This window comes from Acytostelium subglobosum (assembly GCF_000787575.1).
Source record: "Acytostelium subglobosum LB1 DNA, scaffold: scaffold5, whole genome shotgun sequence".
Taxonomy (NCBI): Eukaryota; Evosea; class Eumycetozoa; order Acytosteliales; family Acytosteliaceae; genus Acytostelium; species Acytostelium subglobosum.
In genome coordinates, this window is record NW_012236527.1 from 269,622 (window position 1) to 286,173 (window position 16,552).

The 16,552-nt window shown below is 43.2% G+C and overlaps 8 protein-coding genes across 8 annotated transcripts; 2 read left to right on the forward strand and 6 right to left on the reverse strand.

The window, feature by feature from the left end:
* Positions 1-495: 495 nt before the first annotated feature.
* SAMD00019534_028780 (hypothetical protein) lies at positions 496-1,355 on the reverse strand (the record flags this gene model as incomplete). Its single annotated transcript, XM_012901011.1, has 4 exons — positions 496-902; positions 966-1,029; positions 1,100-1,218; positions 1,280-1,355. The coding sequence occupies 4 exons, from the start codon at positions 1,353-1,355 to the stop codon at positions 496-498; spliced, it is 666 nt and encodes a 221-aa protein (XP_012756465.1).
* Positions 1,356-1,550: 195 nt separating this feature from the next.
* SAMD00019534_028790 (hypothetical protein) lies at positions 1,551-3,473 on the reverse strand (the record flags this gene model as incomplete). The annotated part of the gene is made up of 1 exon (XM_012901012.1): positions 1,551-3,473. One exon carries the CDS (start codon positions 3,471-3,473, stop codon positions 1,551-1,553), a length of 1,923 nt encoding a protein of 640 aa, XP_012756466.1.
* A 959-nt stretch (positions 3,474-4,432) lies between these two features.
* Positions 4,433-6,218, reverse strand: SAMD00019534_028800 (hypothetical protein; the record flags this gene model as incomplete). Its single annotated transcript, XM_012901013.1, has 4 exons — positions 4,433-4,737; positions 4,808-5,212; positions 5,276-5,509; positions 5,573-6,218. The coding sequence occupies 4 exons, from the start codon at positions 6,216-6,218 to the stop codon at positions 4,433-4,435; spliced, it is 1,590 nt and encodes a 529-aa protein (XP_012756467.1).
* A 410-nt stretch (positions 6,219-6,628) lies between these two features.
* SAMD00019534_028810 (hypothetical protein) lies at positions 6,629-8,446 on the forward strand (the record flags this gene model as incomplete). Its single annotated transcript, XM_012901014.1, has 1 exon — positions 6,629-8,446. The coding sequence occupies one exon, from the start codon at positions 6,629-6,631 to the stop codon at positions 8,444-8,446; it is 1,818 nt and encodes a 605-aa protein (XP_012756468.1).
* A 521-nt stretch (positions 8,447-8,967) lies between these two features.
* SAMD00019534_028820 (hypothetical protein) lies at positions 8,968-11,120 on the reverse strand (the record flags this gene model as incomplete). Its single annotated transcript, XM_012901015.1, has 3 exons — positions 8,968-9,923; positions 10,001-10,237; positions 10,301-11,120. The coding sequence occupies 3 exons, from the start codon at positions 11,118-11,120 to the stop codon at positions 8,968-8,970; spliced, it is 2,013 nt and encodes a 670-aa protein (XP_012756469.1).
* Positions 11,121-12,993: 1,873 nt separating this feature from the next.
* Positions 12,994-13,644, forward strand: SAMD00019534_028830 (hypothetical protein; the record flags this gene model as incomplete). Its single annotated transcript, XM_012901016.1, has 2 exons — positions 12,994-13,372; positions 13,445-13,644. The coding sequence occupies 2 exons, from the start codon at positions 12,994-12,996 to the stop codon at positions 13,642-13,644; spliced, it is 579 nt and encodes a 192-aa protein (XP_012756470.1).
* A 20-nt stretch (positions 13,645-13,664) lies between these two features.
* Positions 13,665-15,254, reverse strand: SAMD00019534_028840 (hypothetical protein; the record flags this gene model as incomplete). Its single annotated transcript, XM_012901017.1, has 6 exons — positions 13,665-14,088; positions 14,162-14,289; positions 14,348-14,509; positions 14,589-14,709; positions 14,775-15,023; positions 15,091-15,254. 6 exons carry the CDS (start codon positions 15,252-15,254, stop codon positions 13,665-13,667), a joined length of 1,248 nt encoding a protein of 415 aa, XP_012756471.1.
* Positions 15,255-15,574: 320 nt separating this feature from the next.
* Positions 15,575-16,552, reverse strand: SAMD00019534_028850 (hypothetical protein; the record flags this gene model as incomplete). Its single annotated transcript, XM_012901018.1, has 1 exon — positions 15,575-16,552. One exon carries the CDS (start codon positions 16,550-16,552, stop codon positions 15,575-15,577), a length of 978 nt encoding a protein of 325 aa, XP_012756472.1.

The following is a 16,552-nucleotide window of genomic DNA, read 5'->3' on the forward strand; positions in this document are numbered from 1 at the left end:
ATAATAATATTAAAGTAAAATACCTTGGTGTAACAATTAATAAATTATTATATGAATTAATCAAGAATAATTCTAATATGTGATATCTCCCCCTTTCAGGAAGACACTCCAGGAGATCTAAACACCACCACTCGTAAGCTGGAATAAATGGAGAGTCTTCAGTTGATCATCAATTTCTATCGGTGCACTTTGGTATAGAACTATTTTAATCAAGGGTTGATTGAAGTGTGATTGATGATGATCATACTTTGTTTACATGATGATGTCTTGTCCCTCACCCCAATAATTATTTAAATAAATAATTCATCGATTGGAAATCGATTGGCCGATGATTATTGATTAAACTAATTTTGTAATAATGCTCTATTAATATATATATATAGCTTTTAAACGAGTTGTAATAAAGAATTTTGTTAATAGAATATTAACCGATAAAGGTTAATATTAATCGCTTCCAAATATATATCTGAATTACTATTACTATTATTATTATTATTATACATTGCTGGTCATTGATTGTTTTGAAAGGATAACACCATTCTCTATTCTCCTTGCTGATGAATTCTTGACAATGCTTGTGAAGTTGTTTATAATTTGAATGGGAGTGTCAAACCATTGTATTGTGGACGATGATGATGGCCATTCTGACCTAGTCAATGATACTATTATTACACTTGTCAATGTAAGAATACCAAGTGCATTGTTAAATAAATTTGTCAACTTGAGTACAATAATCAACGCTCCACTGATGATTCCTGCCAAGTGACCTACAAAGCTTGCATTAGGAACGAGCATTTGAATGATCAGGAGTGAGCCAAGAGGTTGAAGTAACCATAGATCCGCTGAACCAGAGTAGTATGAGAGCAGTGTTATCAATCCAAATGCAATGCCAGAGTAGCCAACTGATTCATGATGTATTGATATAGGGAATCTCGGGATGCCAGACAATACCTTTATCAATATACATTGTATGATTATAGATATGACAAGTATCAATAGTGTATATGTAATGAATGTGAAGCTTCCAAACTTTAATAACATGTATAATAAGTTAGTCATTCATTACTCATCATCACAAGTTGTTCATGCATAGACTTACATGTATCTCAAGTGTACGTAGACTCCACAAACTGATTGTATTGAATGCCAAATGTACAAAGTTGGCATGACTGAACGTTCCACTTATACATCGCCAGTATTCTCTTTGTACTACAATGTCTAATAGATTGATTGAGATAGTTAGTGACTTGAGTCACTTGATCAATAAATCACAACATACTCTCATAGATGAATGCAACAGAATGTAGATCAATATTATAGTTGAACTGATACAACCATACTAGTACATTGATCATTATAACAATCGAAGTAACAGGTACATCATTAATAATATGTTTTATATCTATATTATCATTCATCTTGAAGATTGATTGAATGATTGAATGATTGAGTGAGTGAGAACCACACTTCACACTTTGTGTCGACGAAGATAAGACGATTGGGTGGATGGGGTGGACATGTACATGGACGATGGCAGAGGTTTATTAATGTTAGACGAGCAAACTTGTTGATGCACCTGGTTGTTGGACCACGATAGCAGAACGAGCTGCACGTATCACTAGCATGTCTTGGAGTGCCTCTTTCTCGGTTGGTGGAACGATCTTTTCTGCATAGCTACGGAAGTTTTCCAGGAATGGAGAGCCCTCGACCTGCTTCTGGGTTGTTACCACGCCCTTGTCACATATCCACAGGTCGCGACAGACCTCAAGCAAGAAGGCACAGTTGTGACTGATTGCCAACACGGCACCAGAGAATGTCTTGAGGGCGGCGGTCAGAGCGGCAATGGTCTCGCCGTCCAGGTGATTCGTAGGCTCATCGAGCAGTAGTACGTCGGGTGGGGAGTCGTCGGCAAACAGGTCGGCAAGGACTAGACGTACACGCAGACCTCCACTCAGCGCGACGATTGGAAGCAGGGCAGAGTCGCCCTGCAGACCGAACTGACCCAGATGCTTCCTGACGTTGGTGTCATCTCCACTCTTGAAGAACTCGGCATGGCGCTCTCGCAGGAACTGCACACAAGTCTTTTCCAGGTGACCTTCCAGCAGCGCCAGCTGATTCTGGTCGACGATGGCCGTGCGACCAATGTGACGCACCTCTCCAGACACAACCTTGGCGGGATGGGCATTGCCTGCCAGCGTCCTCAGCAGGGTGGACTTTCCGGCGCCATTCTTTCCAACCAGCGCAACACGATCGCCAGCACATATCTGAAGGTCAACATTGACTAGCAGGTCCTTCTGAGTGTTGGGATAGCGGACAGTGGCAGTGCGCAGTTCGACGAGTACGGTGTTGCCAGCTCCGCCACCGACCCTGTGCGACTGCGGCAGGGTGATCTTGGTGACAGGCTGGCGTTTCACAGGAGCTGCACGCGAGGGGAGCCGCAGGGATGCCGTGTCCAAAGTCTTGAGAGAATTCAGCTTGAACTTCTTGCCATCCTCACGATACAGTCCGACTCTTGCGCTGGCCTTGCGGTCACGGCTGGCAGCCTGCTTCAAGGCCTTGTCATTTCCAGACTTGCGTGCATTGTTGCGAAGCTGGTTGGTGCTGGCGGTCTGGCGTGCTTCTTCACGCACTCTATTATCGTATATATGCTCGTGGAACCTCTTGTACTCGGCAGCCTTCTCCTCAAAGGCCGAGTAGTTGCCGTTGATCGACTGAAGCATACAACCATTGATGCTGAGGATGTCAGTGGACACGAGGTCCAGGAACGAGGCGTCGTGAGAGACCACGATCACTGTCATCTTCTCATTGTGCCTCAGCAAAGCGGCCAACTGGAACACGGCATGCAGGTCCAAATGATTGGTTGGCTCGTCCAGGAACAGGATGTCGGGCTCGGCAAACACGGCGCAGGCCATCTCAAGGCGAGCGCGCCAGCCACCAGACAAACTGGCGACGGGGCCATCACGCATAGCCTTGACGAAGCCCAGTTTGCGCAGCAGTGCGTCGGCGCGCTCCTTTGAGTCATCGGGTATCTCCAGCTCCATCATGATCTCTCCAATGCGTTCGGCGGCGGCGGCAATGTCCTCCTCGTCGAGGTCTGGCGACTCTAGTTCCTCGAGTTCGCGGGTCAATGCAGATCGCTTCGAGTCGGCGTTGGAGCAGTACTCGATGACGGACTCCTTGACCTCTGCGCTGCCCTCGGCGTCCGTCTGACCAACGTAGCGCACGCAAAAGTTTGTGTGTTCCTCTTGTCTCAGCTGAGCGCGGATGGCTTGCAACAGTGTGGTCTTGCCCGTACCGTTTTCGCCGATAAGTCCGTAACGATGGCCACGCAACAGAGTGAACTGGGCGTCTTGCAACAGCAGCCTATCATCCACTGCTAGTCCTACATACTTTGCGCTGAGCACCTTCTCGTCAGTCTCACTGACCACGAACTCGCCCACCAGTACTACCTCGCCTCTCTCTTCGTTGTTCATCATTATTGATTTAGTGTTGGTAGGAGTAGTAGTAGTAGTTGTTGTTGATGTTGATGTTATCTTGATTGATTGATTGATGTGTTTGATTGATTATCTGTTGATACAAAGGGTCACTCTTCTCTTTAGATCTCTTCTTTCCTCTTTAGGTTGATTGATTGATTGGATGGGACTCGTAAGAGTAGTGAGTGATTGTGTTGTTGTTGTTAATGGGGCTGTACGAATTAATGAATGAATGGATGAATACGGTTCAAGTCCAATATTAATGGCATAAGCAAAGGCATGTCAACAACTGCAACACTTTAGCAAAAGATGTTTCTCTTGAGATGTGGTGTTCTGGGAAAGTTCACAATTCATTCGGTCTCGGGGAGTGTTTGCAGCTGCAAACAAACCTCATGAATTACTGTTATGTAACCCCCACAACTGTCCATTCCCCGGGTTTTGGGGGGTCGACTTATTTACTCTTACGTCTTTACCCAACCAATCTCGATCGCGCATGGTTCCACAAAATAATATCTTAGTTAATAAGTTAAGATTCTATTCTTATTCCATCGAAGCGAGTTAATTGATTCGGTTACATTATAACTGATTGATCGATATCCAAGAATAATAAGAGTATCTTTTTCATCCCACTCGAGAGTTGTTTAAAATATTATATTATTATATTATTATTATAACCAGGTATATTAATAGTAAAATGGTAGGGATTTGATGAAGTGGTACTATGTTGAAGTGTGATTGTGCTGATCCTAAGGCTTGGGCAAATCCTCCACATTCTCCGAGTCCACCCAGAGGACAGACAACAGCGAAATTATTGACTTGATATCTCTCTCCCTTACCTGTACAATTGACTAAATAATCTCCAATTTTAATCTGTGGATTACTTCCAATACATCTAAAATATATAATACATTATTATTGTGTTAGTTGCAGTGTACATTCTTCACAATTAATTAATTAACTTACTTCATTTCCCAACATGCCTGTCCAACGGAATTGTTTGGTGATACAAACTCAAAGCATCGTGAGTTCATACTGTAGAGCTCGTGGTATTGTGCATCCAAGTTTGAGTACAATGAGTTATCAATACAGTAACGTGAATTGCCTCTGGCAGGATAGGATGTAAGATATGTTGGACAGAAATCAAACACTCCATCTGTTCCACCCAATGACGTGTTCACAAAGTGTTGATATTGTGGCTCCAAGTTGTTCAAAACCGCCAATCTACACACTCCTTTACCCATTCGCGTACATGTACATCCAGGTTCTGTTTGATAGATTGATTGATTGCTTGTTAGTTAGTTTCTTTAGTTGCATCTTGTTCGTCAAGTACATACGTCCACCCCTTGAACAAAAGTATCCTTGATAGTTCCATGTATTGTTGTAACATTGTTTGAGCATATCACATCCAAGGTTCTTTCCAAAGACCCATTTCTCTGCCTTGGTGAGATCAATGTCATACCATCCAGTGTCTTTGAGAAGCGCCAGGGTCAGTCGTGTCACGGGCATAATAGGGGATGCCCAGGCAACCATGAACTCCTCTCCAACAACTCGTTTCTCCCAATGGCTCTCCCAGTCCAGGTATCCACCAGAGTCCTCCAACTCTGCGTATTCAAGTGATTTACAATCAAAGTGATTTCTTATCACTTTCTTGACATTAGGTGAGTTGATAGCCCTCTTGTAATAGTTGTATGGCTCACCGTTTGGTGTAACTCCAGACCTCTGTACCTCGATTGATGCATCTGTTTGTTTGATTGATTGTTAATAATGAGAATATCAATGATGACTATGGGATGATACGATACCATATGGATGACCATCTTCATTAATGAATGAACTTAGGAACATGCTACTGAAGCCAAGCGAGTGCGTCAGCTCGTGTAATGAGACCTTGATATACTCTTCATATGTCAGGTCATGCGGGTCATATATGAATTGTGTAAAGAATGAAGGATTGAAGTTGATTGAAGCTGCCAATGGTCGACTATAATGTGTTCCATAGTCTCTAAAGTTACAAGGTACAGAGTGTGCAACAATGTCTAATATTGGATTGTGCAAGTTAGCAATTGATTGATCAGATTTGTGTATACATGTATACATACTCTTCTCTGTTGGTGGCCTAATTGTTACAAAGATAACAAGGTCAGCTTGATCAATACCATGTGTAATATAATACTCTGGTATTATGACATGTGTTAGACATGTTCCGTTCGTCTTGTTGTATGAACCAGCGTCCAGTATTAGATTAGGCTCCTCAGGATCGACCAGGATATACGATGCGACAATCTCTCTGAGTGTTGGAGTGATGTAGTTTGTAAAGAAAAGTTGTACCTCTGTAGTGATCAAATCCGATGTCTTGCAAGTATATTCGCAACTCTTGTTATATGTACATCGTGATGATGGTACATGCAACTCATCGCTTTCAATCAGAATAATCTTCTGTCCATACTCATAGCAGGCATGAGGGTCTTCATAGATGTTGTCAAAGTTGAATGCGATACGCATTGGTTTGCGGTACTTGATCTCAGTCTTCCTCGGGCTTGATTGGAGCGGACTTGTTTGTTCTTGTCTCTTTTTGATCTGCTCTTGCCGTACTGTTGTTGGATCCTTCTTGAAGTACTTCTGGAAGAATCCTTTGGACAACTTCTCATGGATACATTCATAAGGTTCCAGTCTTATTCGACCATCATCATTAGCAAGTTTATCGCTAAAGTTTGGTAAGTTGCCAGACTTGATATCGGTAACCATTCGATTAAAGTGTTTCTTTGATACATCCTTTATAAGTTGGCTCAATTCACCATTATCGTCTGTACTATGTGCCAACACTCCATTATTATTATTAATAGTTAATGAATATATAAATAAATACAATAATATTATAAGGTAAGAATTATTATTATAAATATACATATTATTATTATTATATTTGCACCAACGATAACATTGTTATAGTTTACACTTCAATTGAATGATATATGTTGTATCACATGTTGACATTGACATTCCATTCGTCTTTGAGATCTGTGTGTCATCCCAAATGATTGACTGATCACAAATGATTATTTACCCAACTTACAATTATTTGTTTGTTTATGTGTGTGTTTGTGTTAGATTGACAAGTGACACGAATGAAGGTGTAACATTGTTGTGATAATACCATGTTTAGTAACTACGATATCAATGGCATTCATAGTAACTTTAGCAATCTCAATCTGTACAGCCACGAGACTGCACCAACATCAGTGATACCAAATGAAGACGTGAAGGTCTGCGATGTACATGTTGGTTGGAAGAAGGATATAATGTGCCTCGACTGCGAATATCTGGTCTGTGCAGGCTGTTGGATGTTGAATCACAGTGGCCACACCAAAGATACTTCCAAATCAGCATTGATCTCATCACTGGTTGATAAGGATAGCTATCAGACCATCGCCAACAATAGGTTGAGGAGTCTTTGGAGCACTTTGAACATCCTATCCACTCTGTACCAGACGGCGAGCAACACAAACAACGAAGTGAGCGAACACTTCAAATCACTGTACGAGTACCTGATGGTACAAGAACACAAACTCAAAGCGCCATTCCATCAACAACTCGAACGTACTCGAACTGCCACCCAAGCAATCATTAAAGAGCTGAAGGATATCAATGTCTTACTGAGCACCATCAAGAATACTACCAAGAACAAGACTCCACCCCTCTTCTCCCCTTTCAGTTCGCCACTGAAGGAGTCTGCCGTTGATGGTCACAGCAGCACCAGCAGCAAGAGAAAGAATAGCAACTACAACAGTGACAATGATTCACCCGAAGAGGAGGAGAATGATACAATTGACATAGAGGACATGGACCAAGTTCTTGAATCAATCAAAAGGATCACATCTATGGAGAGGTTCATAAGCAAGGCATTCACTTCATCCACAGGCAATAAGGACGGAGGTCACAATGACGAGATATTGACAGACTTTGAATTGCAACCATTGATCGAGCAGAGCCTACAATATATGAAAGATGCACCAAGGATTCAGCTCACCTCTACACCATTGGTGCAGGTCAATCAACAATTGCTCTTGGACATCAGGAAACAGATCACCTCATGCTTCACATTCCTCGACCCAAACAATCAGATGGCACCTTTCAACACTCGAATGTTCTCCATTGGCGACAGTGACTACTCAATGTACTCGATCAACCCTAGTTTGGCAATGTCACCACGAGCAAATGGTTATACTCCCAGGACTGGAGTATGCACGTCAACAGTCTATGCCAAGGGCAATGTCTACATCTTTGGAGGTGTGGAGAATCAAAAGACATACGCCTATTACAACCTGGCCGAGCAGACGTGGCACGACAACCTGCCAATCGATACAATCCAAGGCGGCTTTGATATCTCTGCCTGCTACGATGGCTTAGACACCATCTATCTGGTTGGCGGGTACAGCGAAGGAAGAAGATGGAGTCGAGTAGATTCATTCAATATCATGAAGAAGATGTTCAGTCATGTCGGCAAGCTTCGCTACGAATTGTCAGCGGCAATCACATTTGTCCACAATCTTGAGGTGATTATTGTTGGTGGATTCTTTGCCAAGAAGCAACAACGAGTGTGCATCTCATCATTTGATCCCGTCATCACCAAAGTGAACCGTGTGCTACTGCAGGATGAGAGTACCAACAACAAGTGTGGATCAATGCTTATATCATGCTGCTTCGATGGCGATGAGAACGTATACGTTCTCTCTGGCGCTGGCGTGTTCTTGTCATTCTCACTGGAAACTGGCAAATTGGTCTCACGCTCTTACACACCTCCAAGACTTGGCAACTCATTGTTCTACATTCCCAATTGTGGCCCCGTCCTTCAAGGTGGTAAAGACCACAACTACCATTACTCTGTCAAGGATAACAAATGGTCACCTATTCCAGGTATATTCGATGGTGAACCTCGAGGAGTCAGAGCACTCTGTTTGATACCAAGTATTTAATATAAATTATTTACCATCAATCAATCAATCAAAAAAATCAAAACATTATTATATATTGATCACAAAACTATCCTTTAAATATAAAAATGCGGAAGCACCCATTTACCTCCAAAATGGTAAAGTATGTTATCAACCAAGTTTGTTGCTGGTGCTTCAATGCCACATGAAGGAAAACCTGATGTTTCAATCATTGTCCACTGATTGTTCTCATAGTTATATAGATCAGTGTTGAAAGTAGCTCTTGAAATCCCATCGTGAAGGACTCTTGTTGTTGCTGATACTCCTCCAAAGACAAAGAGGGATCTATCCAGACCAAAGATTGTACAATAAGTACTAGCATTTGGTCTTGTTCCATTGACCATAATCAAGGTCCAGGAGTTCAAAATTGGGTTGTAAAGGTGAAGGTCGTTAAGTAATACCTCCCAGTTTTTGCCAAGACCTCCTCCAAATAGAGAGGGAGACCAGACTATTGGTATATTACTGACGTAATAATAAATATATATTTATATCCTGTTTGCTTTCTAAGACGCGATATACAGTAATGCCAAAGCTAGTAACAGTAGCATTGTTGGTAGTCTGGTTGACGGCAGTGACATGTGTGATGAAGAGGCCGAATATTGCTGAACTTTGATCGGGACTGGCACTCCACCACACTCGGCAAAGCCTTGTGGACATATCAGATTGACTCCATTCACTGTCATCTGTGCACCTGGTACATCACACTGGACCCAAATCGATCCAATCTTAATCTGGACATTGGTTCCATTGCATCTTTGTTCCCAACAGGCCATGCCTGTCTTTGTGCTGGATATGTTGTACTCGAAACATCGACTGTTGACTCCATAGCTCTCGAATATTCTGATGTTGGCGCTGGCCTGGTTGTCCTGGTCGACGCAATAGTACGTGTTTGGCACATTGTCGTAGATCTGATAGTAGGGACAGTAGTCCGAGACGTAGTCCTGTCCTCCAACGTTCTGTGACTTGAAGTGCTGGAACTGTCCGGGCAAACTGTTGCTGTAGCTGTAGATTCCGCAGATGCCCTTGCCCATTCGCGTGGCAGTGCATGACAGGTCGCCTGTCCTCGAACAGAAGTAGCCTTGATAGTTCCATGTGTCTGAGTAGCAGTTGTCGACAAAGTCGCATCCAGTGTTCTTGCCCCATATCAATGCGTCGGCCTCCGTGCTGTTGATCGAGTACCATCCAGTGTCCTGCAGCAGTGACAATGTAAGATTGGTGATTGGCGCTATTGGAGACACGAATCCAATCATGTACTCCTCGCCCGCCATTCTCTTCTCCCAGTGGCTGCCTGCGGTGGCTGTCGATCCTGCATCCTCGAGCTCTGCGTAATCCAATGTTTTGCAGTTGAAGTGATTCTGAACGAAGCTGACCACTGCCTGTGAAGTTATTGCCGATTTGCGGTAAGTGTACGATGCACCGCTCGGTGTTGATCCTGTCCTTGTAACGATCGCGACAGATGCTGTGAATTAAAGTGATATGATTGTTAGTTGTTTGATCGAATGATTGATTGATTGATTGAATGAACGCTCGACATACTATAAGGATTATTGTTGTAGACGTATGAGTTGTAGAAGGTTGAGCTGAAGCCCAATGCATGGGTCATCTCGTGAATTCCAACACGGATAAACTCATTGAATGTGAAGGAAGTGTTTGCAGAGCCAACGAACCTCGTGAAGTATATTGGATTGAAGTTGATATTCGCTCCAACTGGTCTGCCAAACACTCCACTCTTGCTCTTTGGATAGTTGCATGGTATGGCATATGCGATTGTTGCTGTAATGGTCGATCACATGGTTAGTCATAGATCATCCAGGTCGAACGAACCAGTTAACTTACAATTAGATACTGTTGGACGGGCTGTCACCCATACGACCATGTCGTAACCTTCAATGGCGCCAGTGTATGTGGTGTAGGACTCGGGTATTGGAATGCCATAGTCGCACTCACCTCCATTCTCTTTATACACCTCTGCATTGAACACCAGCCTGTCGAGACGATCCACCAAGATCATGTCGGAGAAGACCTGGTTGATTGATGGCAGGATATAGCCTTCAATCAGTCGTGACAGGTCGCTCGTCAGCAAGTCCTGCGCTTGGCACAGGTAGAAGCACGATGATTGAGTGCCAGTGCCATCGCACTGTTGAGTCTGGGGCGTCGCCGCACTGTCACCTGACGATGTGAACACCAGCTGACTGATGTTGTGACAGGCGAACGAGTCCCTCCTGCCATAGACATATGTAGTGTTGAAGAGTATGCGTATTGGTAGACGAGGGATGGCTACTAACGGCCTTGTTTGGCCAACACCTCTCAGTTTGTTGCCCTTCTTGAGGACGACACTCTCGGGAGTGAGGTCATCGTTGCTATTGCTGTAGTCGTCGTCGCTGCTGTAGTCGCTGCTGCTGTCGTCGTCGATGTAGTTGTGGCTGCGGCTGCTGTCGATGCTATCTTCAACCAGTGGGACACCAGGATTATCGAGTGGATATAGTGGTTCATCTGATGATTGTACAGTCGTCTGTTTTGAGCCGCCCCTTCGCTGGCGTTGCATGACCTTGTCGTGTATGCATTCGTAGCCATGCTCGTGCTTCCAATTCAGTGCCGAGTGCAATAGATTGTATCGGGGATCTCTATGTTTGATGTTGCCATGCTCATCGAGCATCAGTGTTTTAAATTGACCATTCTCTATATCTTGTAATAGTCGATCATAATGCATTCTGGAGATATCATCGACACGATTTGAAAGTGAGCGTGTACTATCTGACTCTGATCCTGATCCTGACCCTGATCCTGATCCTGACCATGATCCTGACCCTGACCATGAGCCTATATCATCAGTGTCTATATTTGTATCTATCACTGCCACAACTGATATCGAATGTGATGGCAATATCACTATTACAATTATTATTTGTAATAATAACAGTACTATATTATTATTATATCTCATATCTCCTTCTCCTCCTCTCTTTGTGTATATATATAAATAATAAGATACAAACAAGCACTCTTTAATGAGTATGTTGTAGATGTTAAGGTGTTACTATTGTTGTTGTTATAGTTGTTTGTTGCCCAAGAGGCCTTAATGCCAACTTGTTATATAATAATATTATATATGTTGAAGGTATATGATTATGAGTATGAGTTTGATGAAGAGGTGAAGCACTGTATGTAGAAGTGGATGGAAGGAATAGGACTAGAGACTTTGATTACTTCTTTGACGCGACCAGAGAGCAACAACAAACACGTGTGTTTTTGTTAATGGGGGTTGGCAGTGGTTGGTTTTTTGGTGTCTTGTCTTTGACGTAGTCGTCCAGTGCGTGTGTGTTGAGGTGGTGGTAGTTGGTGATGTTGTTGGCTGTTTTTTGAATTGAGTTGTCGAATCAGCCTTGGAATCAAAGATTATCTCTATGATGACCGATCTTTAAAGACTATCTATCTCTGTGGTCACTGAAGATTAAAGAATATAGAGTATGTAGGTAATTTAATGGAATGTCTTATCGAATGATTGATTGAATGAATGAATGACAGCGACTCCGCAAGCAAATGAGGTTAGGTTATGTGAGTTATGGTGGGTTCACACCTGAGGAGGTCCTCCTAGGTTCAATCAATGCATTAAAAAAAAGGGCGTCGTTGGTCTACAACCATCATGTACGTGTGACATGGCTTTGATGTTTATGTGAGGTGACTTTGGAATGACCACGTCTCTAATTGATTATTTTAATCAATTTGAAAATTCAAACAATAAATGATCACGCTCAATGGTTTTTTGAATGTTTTTTCTTGCAAGGACCGATTGATCAGACTTCTTTTTCTTCTTCTTTGATCGCTTTGCGAATCAATTATTTGCAGCAACAGTATTATTATTCATTCATACAAAGAAAGAATGAATCGAATGATTTGAAATGGATGGATTGATGAATGAATGTTGAGCACTCCTCTCTTTCTCTCTAATGGATCCTGTTGATTCCCAACAATTAATAACAATTATTAATAACAATAATGCCCAATAACAAGCTATTTCCTTAAAAGGGCTTACAGATCCATCTTATTGTTTACCCCCCATTACAAACAACCATCCATGGATTCCAACTCACACTACTACTTAAAGTGAAGTTGGATGTGTAGAAATGGGGATAAAGAGATTGAGATAGAGATTGAGATAGAGATAGAGATAGAGATAGAGATAGAGATAGAGATAGAGATAGAGATAGAGATAGAAGAGATAAAGCATTCATTCATTCTCATGAGAACAAAGATGAACTCAACTGGTACCAACAACAACCCTGGAAACAACAATAGTATTATCAATGGTGGCAACAATAGTTATGGAATCAACAATAGTAGCTTTGTTGATCAATTAAATCCAATATCTCCTATATTTCCAACAATGGATAGATCATTGAATAATGTACATACCTGATTGAATGATTGATTGATTGATTGTTTGTTTATGTTGAGTGTACTTGATACTGACTATCATGATTGTGAATAATATTGATACTAAATAGGATGTTAATTCTTCTGTTATGGACATGGGTCCAGTCAACAACAATCTGATGGCAAGCTTTGAGTTCTGTGGTGAGAACCTTGGTGATAGTCTGGACATTGAGAATGAGTTATTGAACCTTGCCAACTCAAGTGTAACTCCCAACAGGAGTTTCCCCATCAACAACAACAACACCAGCACCTACAACAACAACAACAACAACTATGGACCTCCAAGGATTCAAGAGCCAAAGAAGCAAACCAATATATTGTCTGAGGAGGAGCCAGTACAGAACGATACGAATGATGTCCATAATGACCAAGTTCAAGAAATCAAGAACATATCCAAGGAGGAACAAGAATACTTGGACTACCTTGATGGCTCCATTGAAACATACCATCTCAACATGAAGAAGATCATCCAAGGTAAACAACCATACATACCATTACCATTCGTTATCAACATGACGATCACTCACTCTGTTCACCAACACAAAGACTATAGAACAGAGGTAGTGACTACATTGAACCAATATACCCAAATGTATGAGGATGAGGTCGGCCAGACAATCGTTGGAATGAGGAGCCAAGTGGAGAGGTTGCGTTCAACAATGCGCAACAACAATGTCCTGCGTGGAAAGATCGCCCAGTTCAAAGAAGAGATCAAGTCGCTCTATCAAACAGTGTGCCAGCAATGAAACATGACTATAATAGTCAACTAGTTTACTTTGTCGCCCTTGTAGACTGCGGCGTTGTTGACGTCGGAGCCACCACGTGTCTTGAGGAAGATCAGCAGGGGGATCAAGAAGATAGCCGCCAGGATGTAGTAGAGGTAGGTGGAGATGAAGTTGATGGTACGCAGGTAGTAGAATCGGAAGGCGTCGGTGTACTTCATCTCGACGCTGCCCGACTGCACCTCCTTGAGGAACTTGGGCACGGTCACGTCATCCAGACGGCGCATCAATGGATCGTAGTAGTAGATGTCGCCCTGGTCCTGAATCACCAAAACTGCTGGATACTTCTCAATGTTGAATCTCTTGAGCCATGAGCCGTACTCATACTCGACGACGTAGGCGTATCCAAACTCTTGTGGGTCATCTGACATGGGGATCTTGGCGACCTTCTTCATCAATTCAATCTCGCTGTTGGTTGTTGGCCTTAAGGTTAGGTTGATCATTCGTCAGGTCCTGATTGCAGGTCGATCAGTATACATACTCGTGAGCTGGTTGAGTCTCATGTGCGAACAATACCAAGTACTTGAACGACTCGCTAAGTGGACCAAATGACACGTCAGTGACTTTGGACAAGGTTGGGAATCTGTGTTGTCTCATCCAATCTGGCAACTATAGTTGTACATTGTTAGTTGGTCTGTCGATGGAGCTGGAGCTATTCCAGACTTACATGGCTTGGTGTTTGACTAAAGGTTTGGAATCTGTCGTCCTTGAACAAGAGTACCATTGGTCCGCTGACCTTCATCTCAAGTAATGTCTCGTCCTCAATCTCAATGAAGTTGGGTCCACCTTGATCAAATAGCTCAAAGGCAGTATGTTTGAATGATGTATACTAAAGTAAGATGAAAGGAGTATATTAGTCTATGCAGTTCTTCCACTTGGACCTCGAGGTCAATCATGTGAAGCCATACCAATGGGTCAGATGCCTTGTTAATGGACTCTCCAGCGAGATAGATGTATGACACTTGATATGGATCAGACTTCAAAAGACCATTCAGTCCAGACTTATCATGAACAGTTTGGGTATATCCACTAAAGATGAAGATGTCAGTCATTCACTCAATCAACCCAATCACTCAACTCACTCAATCACTTACCCAAGCATCTTCTCAAGGTATTGGATAAAGGCAGTCTTGGTCCTCTGACCTTTGTAGTCCTTTTTGGTTCCATTCAAGAACAACTTGATGGTTGGATAGCCACGCACTTCATGATCCCCACAGAGACTCTTGTTCTCATCGCAGTTGACCTTGGCAATCTTCACTGGTATCTCGTTACGGAAGACATGAGCTGATAGCTCTGACCAAACAGGTGCCAATCTCTTACAGTATCCACACCATGGTGCAAAGCTATGATGAACAGGCATGTTAGAATGAATGAATGGTTGGGTGGGAGTACAGATGGATTGGTACTTACAACTCAACCAACCAGAAACCATCCTTTATGAGGCTCTTGTCATCGTCGGTGAGGTCGATGACATAGTCTTTGGTGCCCTCTGCTGCGTCTGTCTCTTGAGTTGAGACGACTGCAATTGATATCAAAGCTACCAATAACAATACTAGTGATAGACTTGTTCTCATGATTGATATTGAAGTATATAATATGTATATCTATGTTTGTAATGAATGATAAATGAACGATGGAAGAGTGAAGTGTGTGAATTGACTGATTGATTGATTGACCCAGTGTGTGAACATCACACACTCTCACCCTACCACTTTGTGGGTTAAATGTATGATCGATGTTACATTCTGATCAAATAGATAGACGAGACGACAGTGATGAACATATGGAGACAGATAGATAGATAGGTATACAACATATCCTTTATTGGGAATCAAAATTACAAATGATATACATGGAAGCAAAGAAAGATACAGAGTCAATGGTATAAGGACTCTTAGAGTGCCTCGACAGTGACTTGGGTAACTTCTTCGGTGATACCACAGAGGTTAGATCCCTCTCCAATGTAAATATAGCCCTCCTGACCCCAGGTGGTGCCCCAGGAGTTTCTGACAATGTAGTATGGAATGTTGGAAGTGGTGTCGACATCGTAACCAACGACTTGGACACAATGGTCGAGATCGGCGGCACAGTCAGTGGTGATGATACCAGATTGGTAGGTCATCCAGGTCTCGGCGTCAACACAGATGGACAATGGACCAAGGGCGGCGATGGCCTCCTTCATCTGGGTCTCATTGCCAGCGGTCGAGGCGTATCCGTAGGTCTTGATCTGGGCGACCTTGGTGGTAGTGTTGGCCTCACATGTGCCGTCCTGGGCGGTGTATGGGTAGGCTGTGTCTGTGGTGATACCTCCGGCGGACTGGACGTATTGGTAGGCAGTCATGGGGTCACCACCACCGCAACCTCCATCGAATGGATCACAGTCGACGATCTGCTGCTCGGAGAAGAACTGCTGGGCGTTGCCAGCCTGGATGAAGGCAGTCTCAATTTGCTCGGTAGCACTGAAGGCCCAGCATGATCCGCACTGCAACTGGTTCTTCACTGGAGTGACGAAGCCCTTGGCACGCCAGTCGACTCTCTCTGGAATGTTGGATGGGTAGTCAAAGTGCTGACGGACCTGGCTGGCCTTCTTGTGAGTTGGAACGTAGTTGAGGTGAGTCTTGCGGAACTCCTCGATGGACAGGTCGGAGAACTGGTTCAGGCCAAAGGTGGCACGACCGTGGTGCTTGGCGTTGTACTCGGAGATAGTGGCAAGGTTGGAGACAAAGTTGGAAAGACGGATGAGGTACTCTTTCTCGTCTACATAATGTCTCTCATACTTTGACATCCATTGCTTGAATTGGTCCTCGTAGTTATGAATACGTTGGCGACCATGATGATCGATGGATACAGCCTGGCAAATAGCCAATGTCAT